The sequence below is a fragment of the Neurospora crassa genome, linkage group III (genome assembly GCF_000182925.2).
Source record: "Neurospora crassa OR74A linkage group III, whole genome shotgun sequence".
NCBI classification, from domain to species: Eukaryota; Fungi; Ascomycota; class Sordariomycetes; order Sordariales; family Sordariaceae; genus Neurospora; species Neurospora crassa.
The window spans coordinates 1,509,976-1,525,823 of NC_026503.1; the positions used below are offsets into that span (position 1 = coordinate 1,509,976).

At 54.9% G+C, this 15,848-nt stretch overlaps 1 protein-coding gene across 1 annotated transcript; it reads right to left on the reverse strand.

The window, feature by feature from the left end:
- Nucleotides 1-338: 338 nt before the first annotated feature.
- NCU06468 (midasin) lies at nt 339-15,641 on the reverse strand. Its single transcript, XM_952266.3, has 2 exons — nt 12,845-15,641; nt 339-12,790 (listed from the first exon to the last, which is right to left on the reverse strand). The coding sequence occupies exons 1-2, from the start codon at nt 15,581-15,583 to the stop codon at nt 548-550; spliced, it is 14,982 nt and encodes a 4,993-aa protein (XP_957359.3). The 5' UTR covers nt 15,584-15,641; the 3' UTR covers nt 339-547.
- Nucleotides 15,642-15,848: the final 207 nt, after the last annotated feature.

Here is a 15,848-nt window from a genome sequence, read left to right on the forward strand (position 1 = left end):
ACAACAACAACAACAACAACACCAACAACAACAAAAAAAAAAAAAAAAAAAAAAAAAAAAAAAAAAAAAAAAAAAAAAAAACCTTGCCATGAATCAGATAAGATGCAACCTTGGCAAACGTTAAGAGCCATTGTGAGAGAGAGGTTTTCGTGGTTTTTGTACTACAGTAGGAGACCGAAGTTGGATTACTACAACAGTGACGTTTTGTCTACCTAAGCTAAGTAGGGAGCTTTTGTTTACCTAAACCTGACAACCCCCTTTTTGATTTTGACGAATGAAAACACGAGAAAAAGACAGGTACAAATAAACAAACAAACAAACAAATAAGCTAATCAATCAATTAAACTCCTACCCTTCCAAGCCTACCAAGACCAACCAACCAAGCAAGCAAACAAACAAATAACTCCTAATACAAGAATGCCAATCTATCTATGATCTATCTATCGTCTCCCAGTTTTTTTTTTTTCTCTTTCCTCGTAGTATTTTCGGGTTTCATTTTCTCTTCAACCCCCCTTTCCCTGAGTGTGTATGTGTGCTGAATGCGTGCTCAAGAAGCACTAACCTCACTAAACCAACTCCTCAACAAGCCCGCCAACGCCCCCGGCAAATCATCCAAGTGATGCACAATCAAATAATACTGGAACGGGAAACTGTCCAAGTAGCGATGAATCACCGGCATACCATCACTGCCGAACCTAGCCTCTTTCAGATCCAAGACACTTTGACTTCCTTTTTTCGCATTTCCTTGAGCATCCCGAGCATCGTCCATGACGATGAAAACAACCATTACGCGCTGCTCCATTGCCTCTCTTAGTAAGGGGCGAAGGCGCGCGTGGTCTTTACTCTGAACAAGACCGTCAGACAGGATAAGGGCGAGTTGCCAGAGATCTTCCCCTCCCGACTGAGAGGCCGAGGTGAGGCGCGCGTCGCGGAAGTGATCGATGGTTCGCCGCAAGAGGTTGACCATGTCCGTGCCCTCTTGTTTGAAAGTGAATTGCTGCAAGACCCTGGCGCCCGCGTCGTGAGAGGCAAAGGGGTCGGTGAGACGGTGCGCGACAAAGACGTCGGTGCCGAAACCGAGGACGCCGACTTGGCCTACTTCTAGCATGGTAAGCGCGCGGGAGGTCATGACGAGCGACTCCAAAGCCAAGCGGCCGGCGGAACCGGAGTTGTTGAGCGAGTCGCCCATGGATTGGGAGTCATCCACACAGAGCAAGATCTGGTAGGAGCGCTTGGTCGGGATGGCGCGGCGCATCCAGATCTTGTCGCGCTTGTAGGAGGAGGCGATGTAGGGAATGATCTTCTTGATGTTGAGGCGCTTGCCGGTGCGGAAGGAGCCGGAGAGCTTGGTGGATTGCGAAGGGGTGAGGATCAGGCGGAGTTGAGAAGACAAGGACATGGAGAGGGATTGCGTCTTGGTTTGGAAGGTGGTCCACATGGAGAGGGCCTCGTTGAAGTCGCGCAAGGGGCGAGGTGGTTGGTCTTCGAGGTGGATGGCGGAGAGCTGGGTGGACGATTCTTCGTTGATCGCCTCGTCTAGGTCGCCTTCCTTTGCGCTGGCCTTGCGGGCGTCGGAGTCCTCATCGTCAGAGTCTTCGAAGGCACCTTGGTGAGTGGCGACGCCGGAACGGCCGTCCTTGCGGTCCTCCTTGGGAGCGTCGGTGGAATCAGGGGCCTCGGCATCTTCCATGTCCACGTCCTCTTGCTTGTTGTCCTCGGCAGCGGGTTCATCCTCGGGTAAGACGTGGTTGTTGGCGTCTTCCATCTCGGTGTCAATGGCCATGGCATCGTCCATGGGACGAACTTCCTCATCATTGGCGGTGCCCAGAGCCTGGGTGTCGGGCTCGGCGTCTTCATCCTGCAAGTGCTGGAATTCAACCTTGGCCATGTCGACGTCGGGCTTCTGCTGCTCCTCCTTGCTTTCGGGGGCGTTGCGAATGTCGCGCTGGTTTCTGTACCATCTGTCGAGAGCATCACCGAGCTTCTTGAATGGTTGGCTGCTGGCCTCGGTCTCTTGATCCTCATTGGGGCCCTCCTGCTGCTCAGTCCTCGACTGCTCACCCTTGGAACCGGGGGCGTTGTCTTGGTCAGAGGACTGGTTGTTGACAGCACCTTGCTCACGCTGGGCGGCCTTGTTGTCGGCAGTATCGTCCTGCATGTCGTTCTGGTCATCTTGAGCAAGACCACCACCCGTCTTGACATCGCTGGGAGCAGCGTTATCGTCATCCGCCTGAGCCTGGTCATCGTTCAGACCGGGCTGTTCCTTCTCCTTGTCCTCCTCCTCCTTGTCCAAATCCTGCGGGGCATCTTCATCTTGCTCCTCCTCCTTGTCCATGTCCACATCCATGTTATCCTCATCCATAGGGTTCAGATCATCCGTCTCTTCAGCCTCAGCTTCCTCAGGCTTCTCTGCATCCTTCTGCTCCTCAAGCTGCTGCTCCTCCTCCACACCATTCGGCGCCTGCTCCTCTTCCATCTCTCCATCCTGCGGCTTCTCACCATCCTCCAGGTCATCCAAGTTATCCTCCTCCTCATCCTCTCCATCGCTGATATCAATCTGCATATCATCCGGCAACGCTAGGGTATCCTGCTCCTGCACATTCTGGTCCTGATTATTCAGTTCCTCCTGTGGCTGGGCGTCACCCTCCTGCTCCTGTCCCGGCTCACCTTCCTCCTCATCCTCGTTCTCCTCCTCACCCTCCTTCTTCTCCTTCTTTTCCTCCTCCTCACCCACCGCTTCCTCGCTCTCCTGCTGCTGCTCCTTCTTCTCCTTCCCTGGTTCCGCAGCAGCCTGCTCATCCTCATCCTGCTTGCCGCTATTATTCTCACCCTTCTGATCCTTCTCCGCATCCTCTTCATCTTTACCATCCCACATCTTCTCATCGACAGCAGTAGGATCGAGATCATCGACACCACCCGCCTCCTCGTCCATCTCATCATCCTCCTCATCATCACTACCATCCTTATCCTTCTGGTTCTCTTCATCTTCCTCTTCAGCCTTCACGCTCCCCATGTCTCCCTCGAGATCATCCTCACCCATGTCCACCGCGTCGGGGTTATCCTCGATATCGTTCTGGTTCTTGTTATTCTGATCCTGCGCGAGCTCGGAAAGGTCCTCGTCATCCTTGATATCCTTGCTGATATCCTCTGCTCCCTCACCGTCACCCAGACCGGTGCCGCTCTGCACGTCACCAGATTCACCGGACTTTTCCTTGCTCTCTTCTTGGGGAGAGCAGAAGCCTTGCTTGGCGATGACGATGAAGCTGTTGCTGAGGGTGTAGCCCAGACGGCAGGTGGACCGGTGCAGGTCGGCGTACTGAGCGAGGTTCTGCTGGCACGTGGCGGCGTACTGCTCGAGCATGGGCAGGATGGCGCGCAGGAGCGCAGTCTCGGCGTCCCGGACGGCAGGCTGGGACAGGTCGGAGGTCTTGAGCAGGCGGAGGATGCCGTCGACTTCGGAGGTGATGCGCGGCATGGCAAGGGTGTTGATGGCCTTCTCGAGGCCTTCGCTGTGGGCCAGGAACCAGCCGGCGTCTTCTTGGCTTTGGGGCAGGTTCTTGACGGCTTCAGGGAACTTTTGCAGGGCGACAAGGATGCGGCTGGACAGGTCCAGGGCGGACTTGGCGAACTCGTCGATGGTGGTTTCCTGAAGCTCGTTGGCGATGGCGACGGTTTGGGCGCTGGTCCAGAGCTGGACTTGGCGGATGACGAATGCCATGTCGGGTCTTTCGAGCAAGAGACTGCTGAGGCTTTCGCGAAGACCGTCGAGCTCCTTCTCGGCATCGCTATGAAGCTGCTCGAGAGCGGAGGAGCTGAAACCGGTAGGCAGACGAGGCAGGCTTTCCTGCTTGGTGGCCAAAGTGGCGAACGTATCGAGCCAATGCTGCAACTTGCTGCGAACTTGATCATTGCTGATATCGCCGAGCTTGCCGTGGACGTCGACCATGTAGACGGCGAACTTGAGGATCTGGACAAGCCAGCGCAGGACACGACCGTGGTTCGTTAAGCTCTTCTGCGACTGAATAGCCACCTCGCCGCCACGGCCTGAGACCTCCTTGGTGAAAGTAATGGCTTGGGCAAGAGCACGCTCCGCTTCAGCTGTGCGGGAGAGATACATGCGCTGCTTGAACATAACGTACAGAATACCCTCGAGGAAACCAATGGAACGGTGGACGATCTCGCGGTTAAGATCATCGTTGTGTTCGAAGGTAGCCTGGCGGAACTTGGGCGCCAAGTCGAGCATCTTGTGGTAGAAGTACTCGATGGCGTTGAGCTGCGACTCGCTCAGGTGGGGAACAAGACCCGAGTGGACGAGCACGGCGTGAGCAGACTTTTGGCGGTCGAGAATGGTGGTGCCCAGGTTACGACTGAAGCCCATCTCGCGAAGAGTCTTGAGCGTGTCGGTGTAGAGCTTAGTCTTTCTTGTCTTCAAGTGCGCCACGGCCTCCTTGTTTTCGTCAGTGAGGTGCTGGGGAGTCTCCTTGCGAAGCTCAGCCATCTCGGTGACCAACGAGGTGATGTATTCGTCCAAGTTGCTGGGGATCTCCACGGCCGAAGCAGGCAGCGAGCCAAACTTGCCCATCATCTTGAGGACGCCGGGAAGGTTGGTGATTCTTGTCCACTGCTGTTGGCTCTCTAGAGATGGAATGAGCTGCAAGACAAGGGCGATAGCCTCCTGGTCAGCTTGGACAGCGGCCTTGTCGACGATTGCCACGAGGCTCTTGTGCTCTTCCTCGGGAAGGCCTTGCTCGGTTATGCCGCTCACAGGCTGGGAAAGTACACCACGGAACTTCCTCACCAGCTTGAAAAGCTTCTGATGAGACTTGCGCGCACTAGCCCTGAGCGCCTCGATGTTCTTATCTCTCCACTTCGACAGTAGCAACACATCCTTCATCTTCCTGTCCAAGGGAGTTCTGCCGGCGGCGATAGCCTCCTTGACCTTGCGCTCGTACCTGGCGTGATAGGTGATGAAATTCTGGACAGCATCGCGGATGACGCTCAACTGAGGCTCATCCACCATCAGCAGCTCCAGCTGGTTTCTGAGCTGTCTGAGAAGGTTCAGACGAGAGGTGAACTGGCCGAGACTGGCAGTGTTAAAGTAGGATTCCAAAGCACCCAAGAGCTCGACCGCGTACGCATACAGATCCTTGCCCTCCTGCAACCACGAGCACGGCTGGAGGATGACGGCGCCGTAGGCGATGAACCACCAGGACTTGGCATCGTCGTGGCATTTCTTGGCTTCGGCGTCGAGCAGTCTCGACCAGCTGGACAGCTCGAGACGGCGCCAGTCGCAGATGGTATCGCGCAGCTTCTCATACAGGACGGTGGCCTTGTGCGCCTTGGTGGCCCAGCCGCCTTCGTGCCACTCGTACACGTGCGCGTAGAGCTTCTCCATGGGGGAGATGATGGCGGCCAGGGGATCGTCGATAGACATGTCGAGCACCTTGTCGCAAGCGATGATGACGTCGGCGAGAGTTTGATGGTGGCCGATTTCTTCGATGGTCTGTAGCTCCTGGAAGCGCTTCTTGAGGGCGGTGACGAGAGTGAGGGCCTTGCGGACCTCGACGAGGATAGAGTCGGTATAGAAGTTGTAGTTGTTGGAGTCAACGTTGGCGCTGAAGGCCTTGATCTGGTCCTCGAAGGCGAGGATGGTGGCGGGCAGAAGCAAGGCGTCCATCTCGGGCTCGCCAGCGGCGGCGTTGCGCTCCGCACGGGCAATCCTGCGAGCAACTTGGGTAAGCAAGATGCGAATGCTCTGCTGGGGCTCCTGAGGCGAGAGGAAAATCTTCTCATGAGCTTCCGCCAGCAAGATGGACAGGTCGCGGTTGCCGCGAGGAATCTGCTTCTTCTTCTTGGGCGCGTCGGCATCCTGCTCCTCGTCGTCGTCTACGTAGTCAGGGAACAGCTGATCGAATTCTTCTTGGTCAAAGGCCTCTTCATCTTCCAGACTCCCCTTGAAGCGGAACAAGCTGTTCTTCTGCTCTTCGGCCTTACGATCGGCCTCCAGCTTCTTGCTCCACTCCTCATGGAAAGCATAGAAGGACTCGTGTACAGCCTGTCTGAGGTTCTCCGGCAAGCTATCAATACCTTCGACGGCAACGATGGCCTGAACAAATGAGAGGAATTCAAGCGAGCGGAGAGGCAAGCTCTTAGCCTCAGCGTCCCAGACAGTACCGCTAAGGAAAGGGGTGGCCTTGACCATGCTCTTGAAATCGGTTTCGTCGGAGCTCTTGGCAGGGACGGCACCCTGGCCGAGCGAAAGACCAAGCTGCAAGCAGCGCAAGAAGCTAACCAGCGGCATCGTCAAGTCCTGGTAGGCATTGAAGCGACCAATGAAGCGGCCAACAAGAGCAACAAGGTTCCTCTCAACGAGGGAAAGCTCCTCGGAAGCATCCTCAGCGTCGGTGGAAATGGAGCGCAGATGCGAAGCAGCCACGTCGTTCTGTACAAGGGCATTCAGAACATTGTTGAACTCTCCCTGCAGGCCACGAAGCTCCGAGTCGCCAGGGCGGTAGATAGACTGAACAGCAGGCGGCTCCCCAAGACCAGCAACTTCTTCCATGAGAAGCTTGCAGCGGAGACCGGCGTGCTGGCCGGTGAAGGCAAGCTCAAACGCCTCGAGAGCAGCGATCTGTTGCTGCAGGCTTTCGTAGATCTCGCGGTGCTCCTCCTGCTCGATCTCAGCGCGGTGGTGAGGATCGAAGATCTTGTCGGGAATGAAGAGCTTGATGGACGCAAGAGAGAATTGAACCCAAGCGACGGAAGTGTATGCAGAGCGAGGCTGGAGACCCTTCTCGGCGGCGGCCAGGGCTCTCAAAGCCTTGTAGAAGTGCCTCTCAAAGATGACAACGAGGTGCTGAGGCCACTGAGTGGTATCAATCGCAAAGTTGGTTCCCTGTTCGAGGAGAGCAGCGAGCTCAGCCACCTGGACATTGCCCATCTCATTCATAAGACCATGGAAGAAAGGCACGACGACGCCCTTGCAAAGATCGCCATGAGCAGCCATTATCTCCTCCATCAGCTTCAGCAACAGCCGCTCCGTCTTCTTCAGCGAATCGGTAGCCAGAGCATCGGAAGACTTGGCGAGGATCTTGCCCATGATAGGCAACTCGGTCTCCAAAGAATGCAACTCGTGCATGCTGGCTGAGGAAGTGGCATCGTACTTGAGCAAGAGCGACCTGGACAGGGTACCAGTCCAAGGACGAACCTCACTATCCTGGGCAAGCAAGCAATCGACCAACTGCAGCGGCGAAGACCCCGAAGCGCGGAGACGCATCAGAGCAACAGTGGGGAGGTTGGAAAGCACGTCGATATCAGACAGAGCGGGCAAAACGACCTCGCCGTCCTCCGTAACTTGGTGAAGAACAAGAGCCTGTCTAAGTGCCTCAAAAGTGGAAGCAAAGAACGGCTCGTGAGTCCATGGATGTTGACCAATTCTAGCCTCGAGGGTGGAAATCTCCGACTCGAGTTCCCTGACAAGCGCAGAGGCATCACCTCTTCCGCTGCGAACGACGGTATATGCCCTAGCCATAGCTTCCTGAACGCTTCTCAGAGTGGGGATGGAAGCATCAGCCTTCCAGCGCAGCGAATCGAACCGATCAGCAAGTCTCTCCATCTCAATGACCTGCTTCAAACACTCCTGATCAGCGACCGGCTCAGGACGCAGCTGATTCCACAGCGCCTCCATACTGAGACCAGTCGAAAGCTTGAAGCCGACGACAAAGTCGCGCTCGAGATACTCCAAGATGGTAGCAAGCATCTTGCGATCATCAGCCTCTTGCAGAACGGAAAGGGCCTTCCTCAGGAGGTTAGAGCCCTGCGTCAAGTGCGCCTGGAAACGGGCCTCCTCGAACTTGGCATTAGGCACGATGAGCGCCTCGAAGGTGCGCGTCCAGAAGAGCATCAGACGCCTCAAGATGGCGCGACGCTCCTTCCAGGCTCTGGACTCGTTAATGGTCTCGCTCATGTAGGCCTTGAACAGCTTGAGCATAGAGGCCAGGAAGCGGGCGGCGTTGACAGTGGAGTCGCGAGAGAGCGAGGCGACCTTGTCGGCGATCCAGGAGCGCTGGAGGCGGTTGAGTTGGGACGGCTTGCTGACATTGACTTTGCCAAGCTGAGCTTCCATGGCGGACTGGGCGGATTGGATGTCGAGGTAGAGCTCGTAGCAGCCGGCGATCCAGGCCGCCAGACCCTCGCGATCCTGCTCGAGAAGAGGAATCATAGGCGGGTTGAGCAGAGGGTGGAGAGGCATGAGCATCTTGTTAGGGGCAGAGCCGTACAGAGAGGCAACAGCCTGTCTCAGCGCACCGGCATCTTCAGCACTGATGTAAGACAAAAGCTGAGCGAGACGTTGGCTAGCAGCGGGAGACTTGATCAGGCCGTTGGTAGAAGCTTGCATGAAGGCCTCGAGGAGTCTGGTATCACCAAGAGAGAGGACATCAAATGCCAGAGGAGCAAGGACATCCGCGTTCTCAGCGCCGTTCAGGATTCTCGTGGCAGTGTGGAAGCGTTGCAAACTGCCATCAACAGGCGCAATAGTCTGATGACCGGCGTTCTTTGCCTCCCAAGGCGCACCTTCGAGATAGATTTCAACGGAACGGTTCCTCATGGCACGCGAAAGCTCGCCGTAACGGGGATCAACAGTAAGGAAGATTCTGAAGTCAGGATGAGGGGTCAAGATGCGCGGCTCGCCACCGGGACCGCTGTGCTCGTTGATGCTCAGGGAGCCATTGGGACGCTCGAGAAGGGAGTTGAGTCTATCAAGCACGGAGGCACTGCACAGGTTGGCGTTATCTAGCACCAACCAAGCACCAGTCTCGACAGCCCGGACAATGACACCATCAAGCCACTCGAAGCGAGGGTTTTCCAGAGTCAGAGGCTTGCGGAGCAGCTCAGCAGTCTCGGAAAGAAGAGGAGCGAGTTCACCGGCCTCAGGGAGGAGGTTCTCAATCATACGGAGAATATCAGGATACTGGTGCTCGCCAGAAAGGGCCATGAGCGCACCCATGAGATCAACCGCTGCAACCGGCACCGGCGCAGGAAGAGCTTGGAGGATCTGATCCTGGAGCGCCTGCTTCATCTTAGCAAGGTTGGCCTGGACCTCTCTATGAGGATCAGCCTGCTCGAAGCCACCAATGAGATCCATGGTGTCGACATCAGCGTTGAGCGGGAAGATGACGAGGGACCGGCCAGCCATAGCAGCCACATGATTGAGCAGGGCTGACTTGCCGCTGCCGGAAGGCCCAACAAGGATACAAGGCAGGTCTTGCTCGACGGCGATCAAGATACTTTCAATCTCCTTTAGCCTGTGAATGGGGTCGATAGATGGGAATGGCGTTGGCTGCGACAGCTGGTTGCGCTGTAGAGTCGCAAGGCCAACCTGAGAGACGGAGGAGTTGATGTCGTGGTAAAGGCTGTGAGTCTCAGGCGCACGCTGGAATATCTCAGTGAACAATCTGTCAACTTCAACACGATCCCGCTCGGTTCTGAAACGCTGGCGAATGATCACATCAAGGAAATCATCCGGCTTCCGGCCGCTGAGAAGAGCATTGTCGGATGTGAGCAGGTCACCCCACCGAAGAGTATCACGCAAGTTGAACTCCCACGGCGAGCCCTGAGCACCGAACAAACGGGCAGTGACGACGGCATCGTCAAGCCTGGACATAAACTCGATGAGCTTCGTCTGCGTTTCGCCGCCAATCTTGTCGAACTTCTTGGCCGTAATATAGAGCAGATCCTGCTTGGTGAAGACATCGGAGTACACAACGATGAAACGGTTGACAAACGAGCTGGGAAGACCCTTACGGCCACCACCTTGAGAGTGCGGGTTCTGGGCAGCAAAGAGCTTGAAGTCGGGATGACGCTTGAAAACCTGATCAAGTTCGGAGATGTAGACCTCACCACGATGATCAAGACAGGCGTTGAGACCCTCGAGAACGGTCTGAGAAGCCAAGTTCATCTCATCAAGCAAAACCCAAGAACCGTTCTGCATGGCCTCCAGGAAGGGAGCGTTCTTCCAGCAGAAGTTACCGGCTTCAGCACCCTCGACGGGAACATCGGTACCGAACAGATCCATGAGATCAGTCTGGTCGGACAGGTTGATTCTGGTCAAGGGCCTGCCGCAAGCGCGAGCCAAGGCGGTGACAAGCGTAGTCTTACCCACACCGGGGTTACCTTCAAGAAGGATGGGTTTGGTGCCTTGAAGAGCCCTGATGACACGCATAGCGTTCATCTTGGTAGTAGGAACACCAAACTCCCTTCCAGAGTTAGGGTCCGCGCTTGGTAACCTCTCGATGCTGAAGTCACCAATGGTAAGGGCTTGCTCGTCCATCTTGAGCTGCGGCTCCTGGAAATAGTGATGAGCAAGATCAGAGCCGCACAGTTCACTGAGCTTTTCGAGGCACTCCTGTCTCTGCATATCCATCGTCCTGGGATCGACGGCGATCAGGGCGGAGGGGTTGGCACCAATGGTATCAATGAAGACCATGGCAGCACCGTGAAGGAGAGCAAGCTCGACAGAGGGGAAGTTACAGATGTTCATGAACTGGACCCAAGCCAAGATATCACGGACTGAGAGCGCCGTTGTAGATGAAGACCTGAAAGTCTTGCCGAACCAGGACGAAAAGTTGACAATGATACGAGAAATTGGCGTCTTGACCCCCTTTAGGTTCTTCTTGTACTTAGCATCCAACTTGGAGACGACAATGTCATGGACATCCTCCTCATCGGTGAAAGCAGGGACCCAGATCTCGGTGAAACGGTTACGCAAAGCAGGCGACAGTTCCCTCTTGCCAAAGTCACCACCAGGGTTCATGGTAGCGAAGAACTGGAAGCCTTGAGCACCAACGACGAAGGAGTCGGTGATGCCCTTCTCCGCAAGCAGAAGAGTGCGAGCAGGCTCAAGCACGGAGTTCAATCTCTCCAGGACGGAATCATCAGCCAGAGAGATTTCGTCGAGAAGGAAGTAAGTACCCTCCCTCATGGCGTGGACAAGGCTACCGTCGCTCCACTCAAAGAGCGCCTTGCTTCGGGCAGCATCGGACTGAATCTTGACCTTCAACTCCTCGGGAAGCTTAGCCAGGTCGTCGGCAGTAAGAGACTGATACCATGCCTGCATGTGGTCGATATCGCCCGTCTCCTGGCCAAGGATAGTAGCGGCCTGCTCCAAGCTTCTCAGCAAGCCGTCGAGAATAGCACCCCTATTTCTCACAGGTCTCTGAGAACCAATGAGATCACCAGTTTCGGTATTTTGATGAGCGTTGACAATATGCAATTCCTTCTTGTCAAATTCCGCTAGAAGCTGAACGACAGTTGTCTTTCCGCAACCAGTCTCACCAACCAACAGGACTGGCTCGTTGTTGACAATGGCGCGCTTAACCAAGACGTACAGACGACGCATGGCTCTGGTCCAGATCACACCCTGGCTATTGTTCTTGTTACCACCAGTACCGCGGAACTCGGGCGCTGTGTCGCGATCATAGAGCTGATCGGGGTCGATCTTGACTTTGAACACCTCCTCGATGACCTTCTTGACCTCATCACGCTCCTCGGGCTTACGCACACGCTCGGCAAGGAGCATGAAGCCGTGGTCGGCAATGTCTTGACGGGTCTCGGCCGCTCTCAGTGCCCATCGGAAGAGATCTCTAAGCGTGGCGAAAGAGTTCTTTTGCTCAAAGACACGGCTCTCCTGGCGGAGACGGGTAAGTTGCTTATAGACTTGGACGATGCGGCGACAGTCGGAGGGAGCAGTGTTGCGGCTGCGCTTCTGAAGAATGGTCTCCAGTTCGCTCTCGGGAATGTCGTCGTAATGAAGCTCAAGGAAACGGTTGCGGAAGGCACGAGACAGCACCTTTCTACCACCGTATAGACCAGGAGGGTTCTGGGTAGCGAAGAGGCAGAAATTCTCCGCTGGCCTGACGATCTCTTGGGTCTCGGGAATGAGAAGCTCACGGTTGTCATCAAGTAAACGGTTGAGAGCCTCCAAGACGTCGGTGGGCGCCAAGTTCAATTCGTCGAGAACAATCCACGATCCTTCCCTCATGGCCTGAACCAAAATACCTTCCTGGAACTTGAGCTTTCCGTTGGAATCCGAGACATAGGTGCCAAGGTACTCTTGCAAGTCGGTATGCTCGTGGTTGTTGATTCTCACAAACTTGTTACCGGTATAGTTGGCGAGATACTCGATCATACTGGTTTTACCCGCAGAAGTAGGGCCCTGGATGAGGATGGGATATCTACGAGTAGACGTAGCTCTAACCAAGTTCAATAGGTTTCTTTCGACATAAGGAGTGACGACATAGTCTGGGCGCTCAATTGGCGTTTCGTTGCCCTGAAGCAGCCAGTACTGGTGATCTTTGTTTGTGTTTTTGAAGTTGACGTAGTTTTTGCCATCAATGGGTCTCTTGGGAGGATTAGTCAGGATGGAAGCCTTCTTCAGCAGATGTTGCTGGATAAGGGGCATAACTGTCCTCTCTGATTCCTCGCTCAGCAAGGTTGTAAAGCCCATGCAGAAACCTTCATAAACAGCTCTTTCGAGACCGTAGAAAGGAGCCACATCGTTGGTGTATGTCAAGACACGGGTCAATGTACGCAAACTGAAATGCGGCACTTCGTTGGCCTGGTCGACCAGTAGTTTTGCTTCAGCTCGCTTCTTGATTTCAAGGTAGAGATCAGCAATGTCGTCGGACAAACGGTCAATGCTGCTGTTATTTCCCTTGAGGTACGTTTTGATGATGGTGAGGAGGTCCTTCTTGTCGCGATCAGGACTTTGGACATAAATCTCGGTGAAACGCTATTGTCTTAGTTAGCAGCTGTCCTTTAAGCTGTGAATAACGGAATAACTCACGGATCTCAGCCCCATGGGAAGATCTCTCTTGCCCACATCTGTGGCAGGGTTCATGGCACCAAACACGCGGAAATTGGGATGCGCCTGGATTCTCTCAATCTCTCCCGTTTCAGAGAGCAAAAGAGAGGGATTGGTCTGGAACAAGCCAGCAATGCTTTCCAGGGTATCAGGTGAGGCCAAGTTGATCTCATCAAGCAGGACCCAGTCACCGTTTCTCGCCGCCTTGACAATCTTGCCCTCGACGAAAGCAAAGGCAAAGCCACCAGGACCAGCCGCGACCTGTCTATCAAACTGATCAAGACTCTGCGAAAACAAGTCCCAACGAGCCTTGAGATCCCGCAGGCGCTGGAGCTTGCTGGACTCGGTCTTCCGACGCTTGGCTGGGCCCTGCTCCTGGTTCTCCTCCGCAACCTCCGCCTCTACGGTCTTGGCTGCTTGCATGCTCTCGAACTTGGCGAGGATCTGCTCGAACATCTTGGGAGCCTTGCGCCACTCCTTGGAGACCTCTCTCCACCTGCCCTTGGCGAACTTTTTGTTGATCCCGTCCAGATAAGCCTTGTTCTTTTCAGCAGAGACGCCGGTTCTCTCGAATAGATCCTCAAACTCCTCCTTGATAGGCATGGCGAGGGTCTGTGCGCTGACGGGCTTGAAGCCACCCAAAAGGTCACCAGCTTCACTTTGCTGGGACAAGTTGACGGCGACAAGTTGGTGACCAAGTGATTCCGCCAGCTGCTGAACCACGGTAGTCTTACCGATACCCGTCTCACCGACCAACAGGAGCGGCTCCTTGTGCCTTACAGCAACCGCAATCTGCTCCAGCAACCGCTTAGCATGAGTGGTGGTAGCGAAAGGCCTCTTGTTCTTGGCCCCACGGCTGGTTTTCCTCCCCTTTGCAAACGAGACGCGGCCGATGGTGAGTCTTGACTCATTATCCTCCAAGTCGGGAACGTAGCTCGTCAAGTAGTGCTCAACCCTCTCGGGAGAAAGATGCATCTCCTTCGCAATGACACCTATTAGAATATTACGCGCTTGGATCTCCTTGACTCCACCAACGAAAACATCGGCCGCTTCGAGGAACATGCGGTCCCTGGTAGTATCGGTAATGGGCTCCTCGCCAGTCTTGCAGCCGGAAGCACGGAGAATCTCATCTAGGCGCCCGCACCACTTGAGGAGATCTCTTGTGCCGAGTGGCCGCTCGAAGACCATGCGACCGAGCGACAGACGGGTCGAACCGCTGGTGGCCGCCAGCAACGCATCGAAGACCGCCAACACTCCTGGAACGTATTTGTGAAGCAAGGGATATCTGCTGTTGATGACATCCTTCAAGTCCTGTTGGGGAAGGGCCTTGACGTGCGTAAGCTGCCAAAGACGCAGACCAATCAAGCTGGGTAGGTTCTCCTTGTCGTTCATGCCGAGCAGCGTCCGGACAGTAGCAAATATGCGGAAGCCTTCGGTGGCCTGTATGGTCTCGCCGCGTCCAGGAATTAGCAGCTCTCCTCGCTCAATGAGAGGCAGCAATGTGCTCATGACTTCTGTTGGCGCGCGATCGAGATCCTCAATCAAGACCCATCTTCCCTCCTTGACGGCAGTGGTCAACACACCTGGGCGCCACGAGAAGGAACCGGGTTTCGAGTCGGTGGTGTATAGCCCAAGCAGCATCTTGGCGTCGGTTTGCTCGTTCAGGTGTAGTGTCACTAGTTGCTTCTGCTTGCCTAACTCGCGCGCAATCTCGTGGACTAGGGAGGTCTTGCCGGAACCGGACAGGCCGTGGAGGAGGATAGGCCCGGGTCGTTGCAGGCACCCGGTGAGGTTCTCGAGGTTCTCAACAGTCGTCGGGGTAAGTGCGAGGGTGGTGGGAGCAGTCACAGGGCCGAGGGGACGCGGGAGGACTGTCTTTCCATATTTGACAACTAGAGGAGTGAGGTTCTGTTCTGGGATGTTTGTGATATTCAATTCGACAACCGCATCGTCAACCGCACTAGTTTGTTGGGATTTACTGCGAGAGCTCTGAATGTCTTCACGTCTAGAATCCTCGTGTAGGCTGAGGAACGCATAGTCGGCTTCGCGCCCGTCGAGCTCTGCGACAAGGCTGGTATCTTTGGGTATGTGCTTTTCGAGGAGGGCTTCGATCTTGACATCGGCGGCATTATGAAGCTGGCAGAAGATTCGGACGGCAAGATATCGGACGATGGGGTTCTCGTGTGCGAACAGGGTCTGTATTTGGGATGGCTTTGACAGGCCGGCGTAGGTGCGCTTGTCAAAGTTGTTGAGCCTCCAGAGGGCTAGGAGGACAATTGGGAGGTCATCTGGGCGGATCGAAGCTAGGTCAAGGGAATCGAGAGGTTTAAGTTTTGAAGAAGCATCATTGTCGTTGCTTTTGTCGTTGTGGTTACCACCATTAACACCACCAAAAGATCCTCCTCGAAGATGCGACACGAGGAAGACGGACAGCGACGGGGCGAAGGGCAAGATCCTTGCGAAAGCGGCAAGGACTCGCGTATCGAGTTTTGGAGAAGACAGAATCCATCTGGCGCAAATATCGGCAAAAACAGACTCGAAATGGGTAAAGATGCGGTCGGTGGCTGTCGAGACAAGAGCGGCGCTGGCGATCGCATCGAGGAATTTGGTCGATTGGTGATCCTGGATTATGAGCAGCAACTCTGGCGGCAAGAGGTCCAAGGTGGTCGCATCGCTAAGGAGCGACGCCCTCTGCTGGCTCACATCGATCACGGCCATCATGGCCAGGGAAAAGCGACGGGACGGGTTGGCGTGGATGTCGTCGTCGTCGTCGTCGTCGTCGTTGTGAAAAACGGTGATGTTTTTCTTAGTCTCTTTTTTTTTTTTATCTCTAACTTTTTTGCCCATTGAACTTCGCTTTCTCCCGTTTGGAACTTTTTCCCACATGAAATTCCTTATCGCGCTGAACGATAGTGCGGGGTACATGCTACTTAGCGCTAGGCGCATGTGCTGGGGTGTACTGCATAGTACTCTACATAGTGTAGTG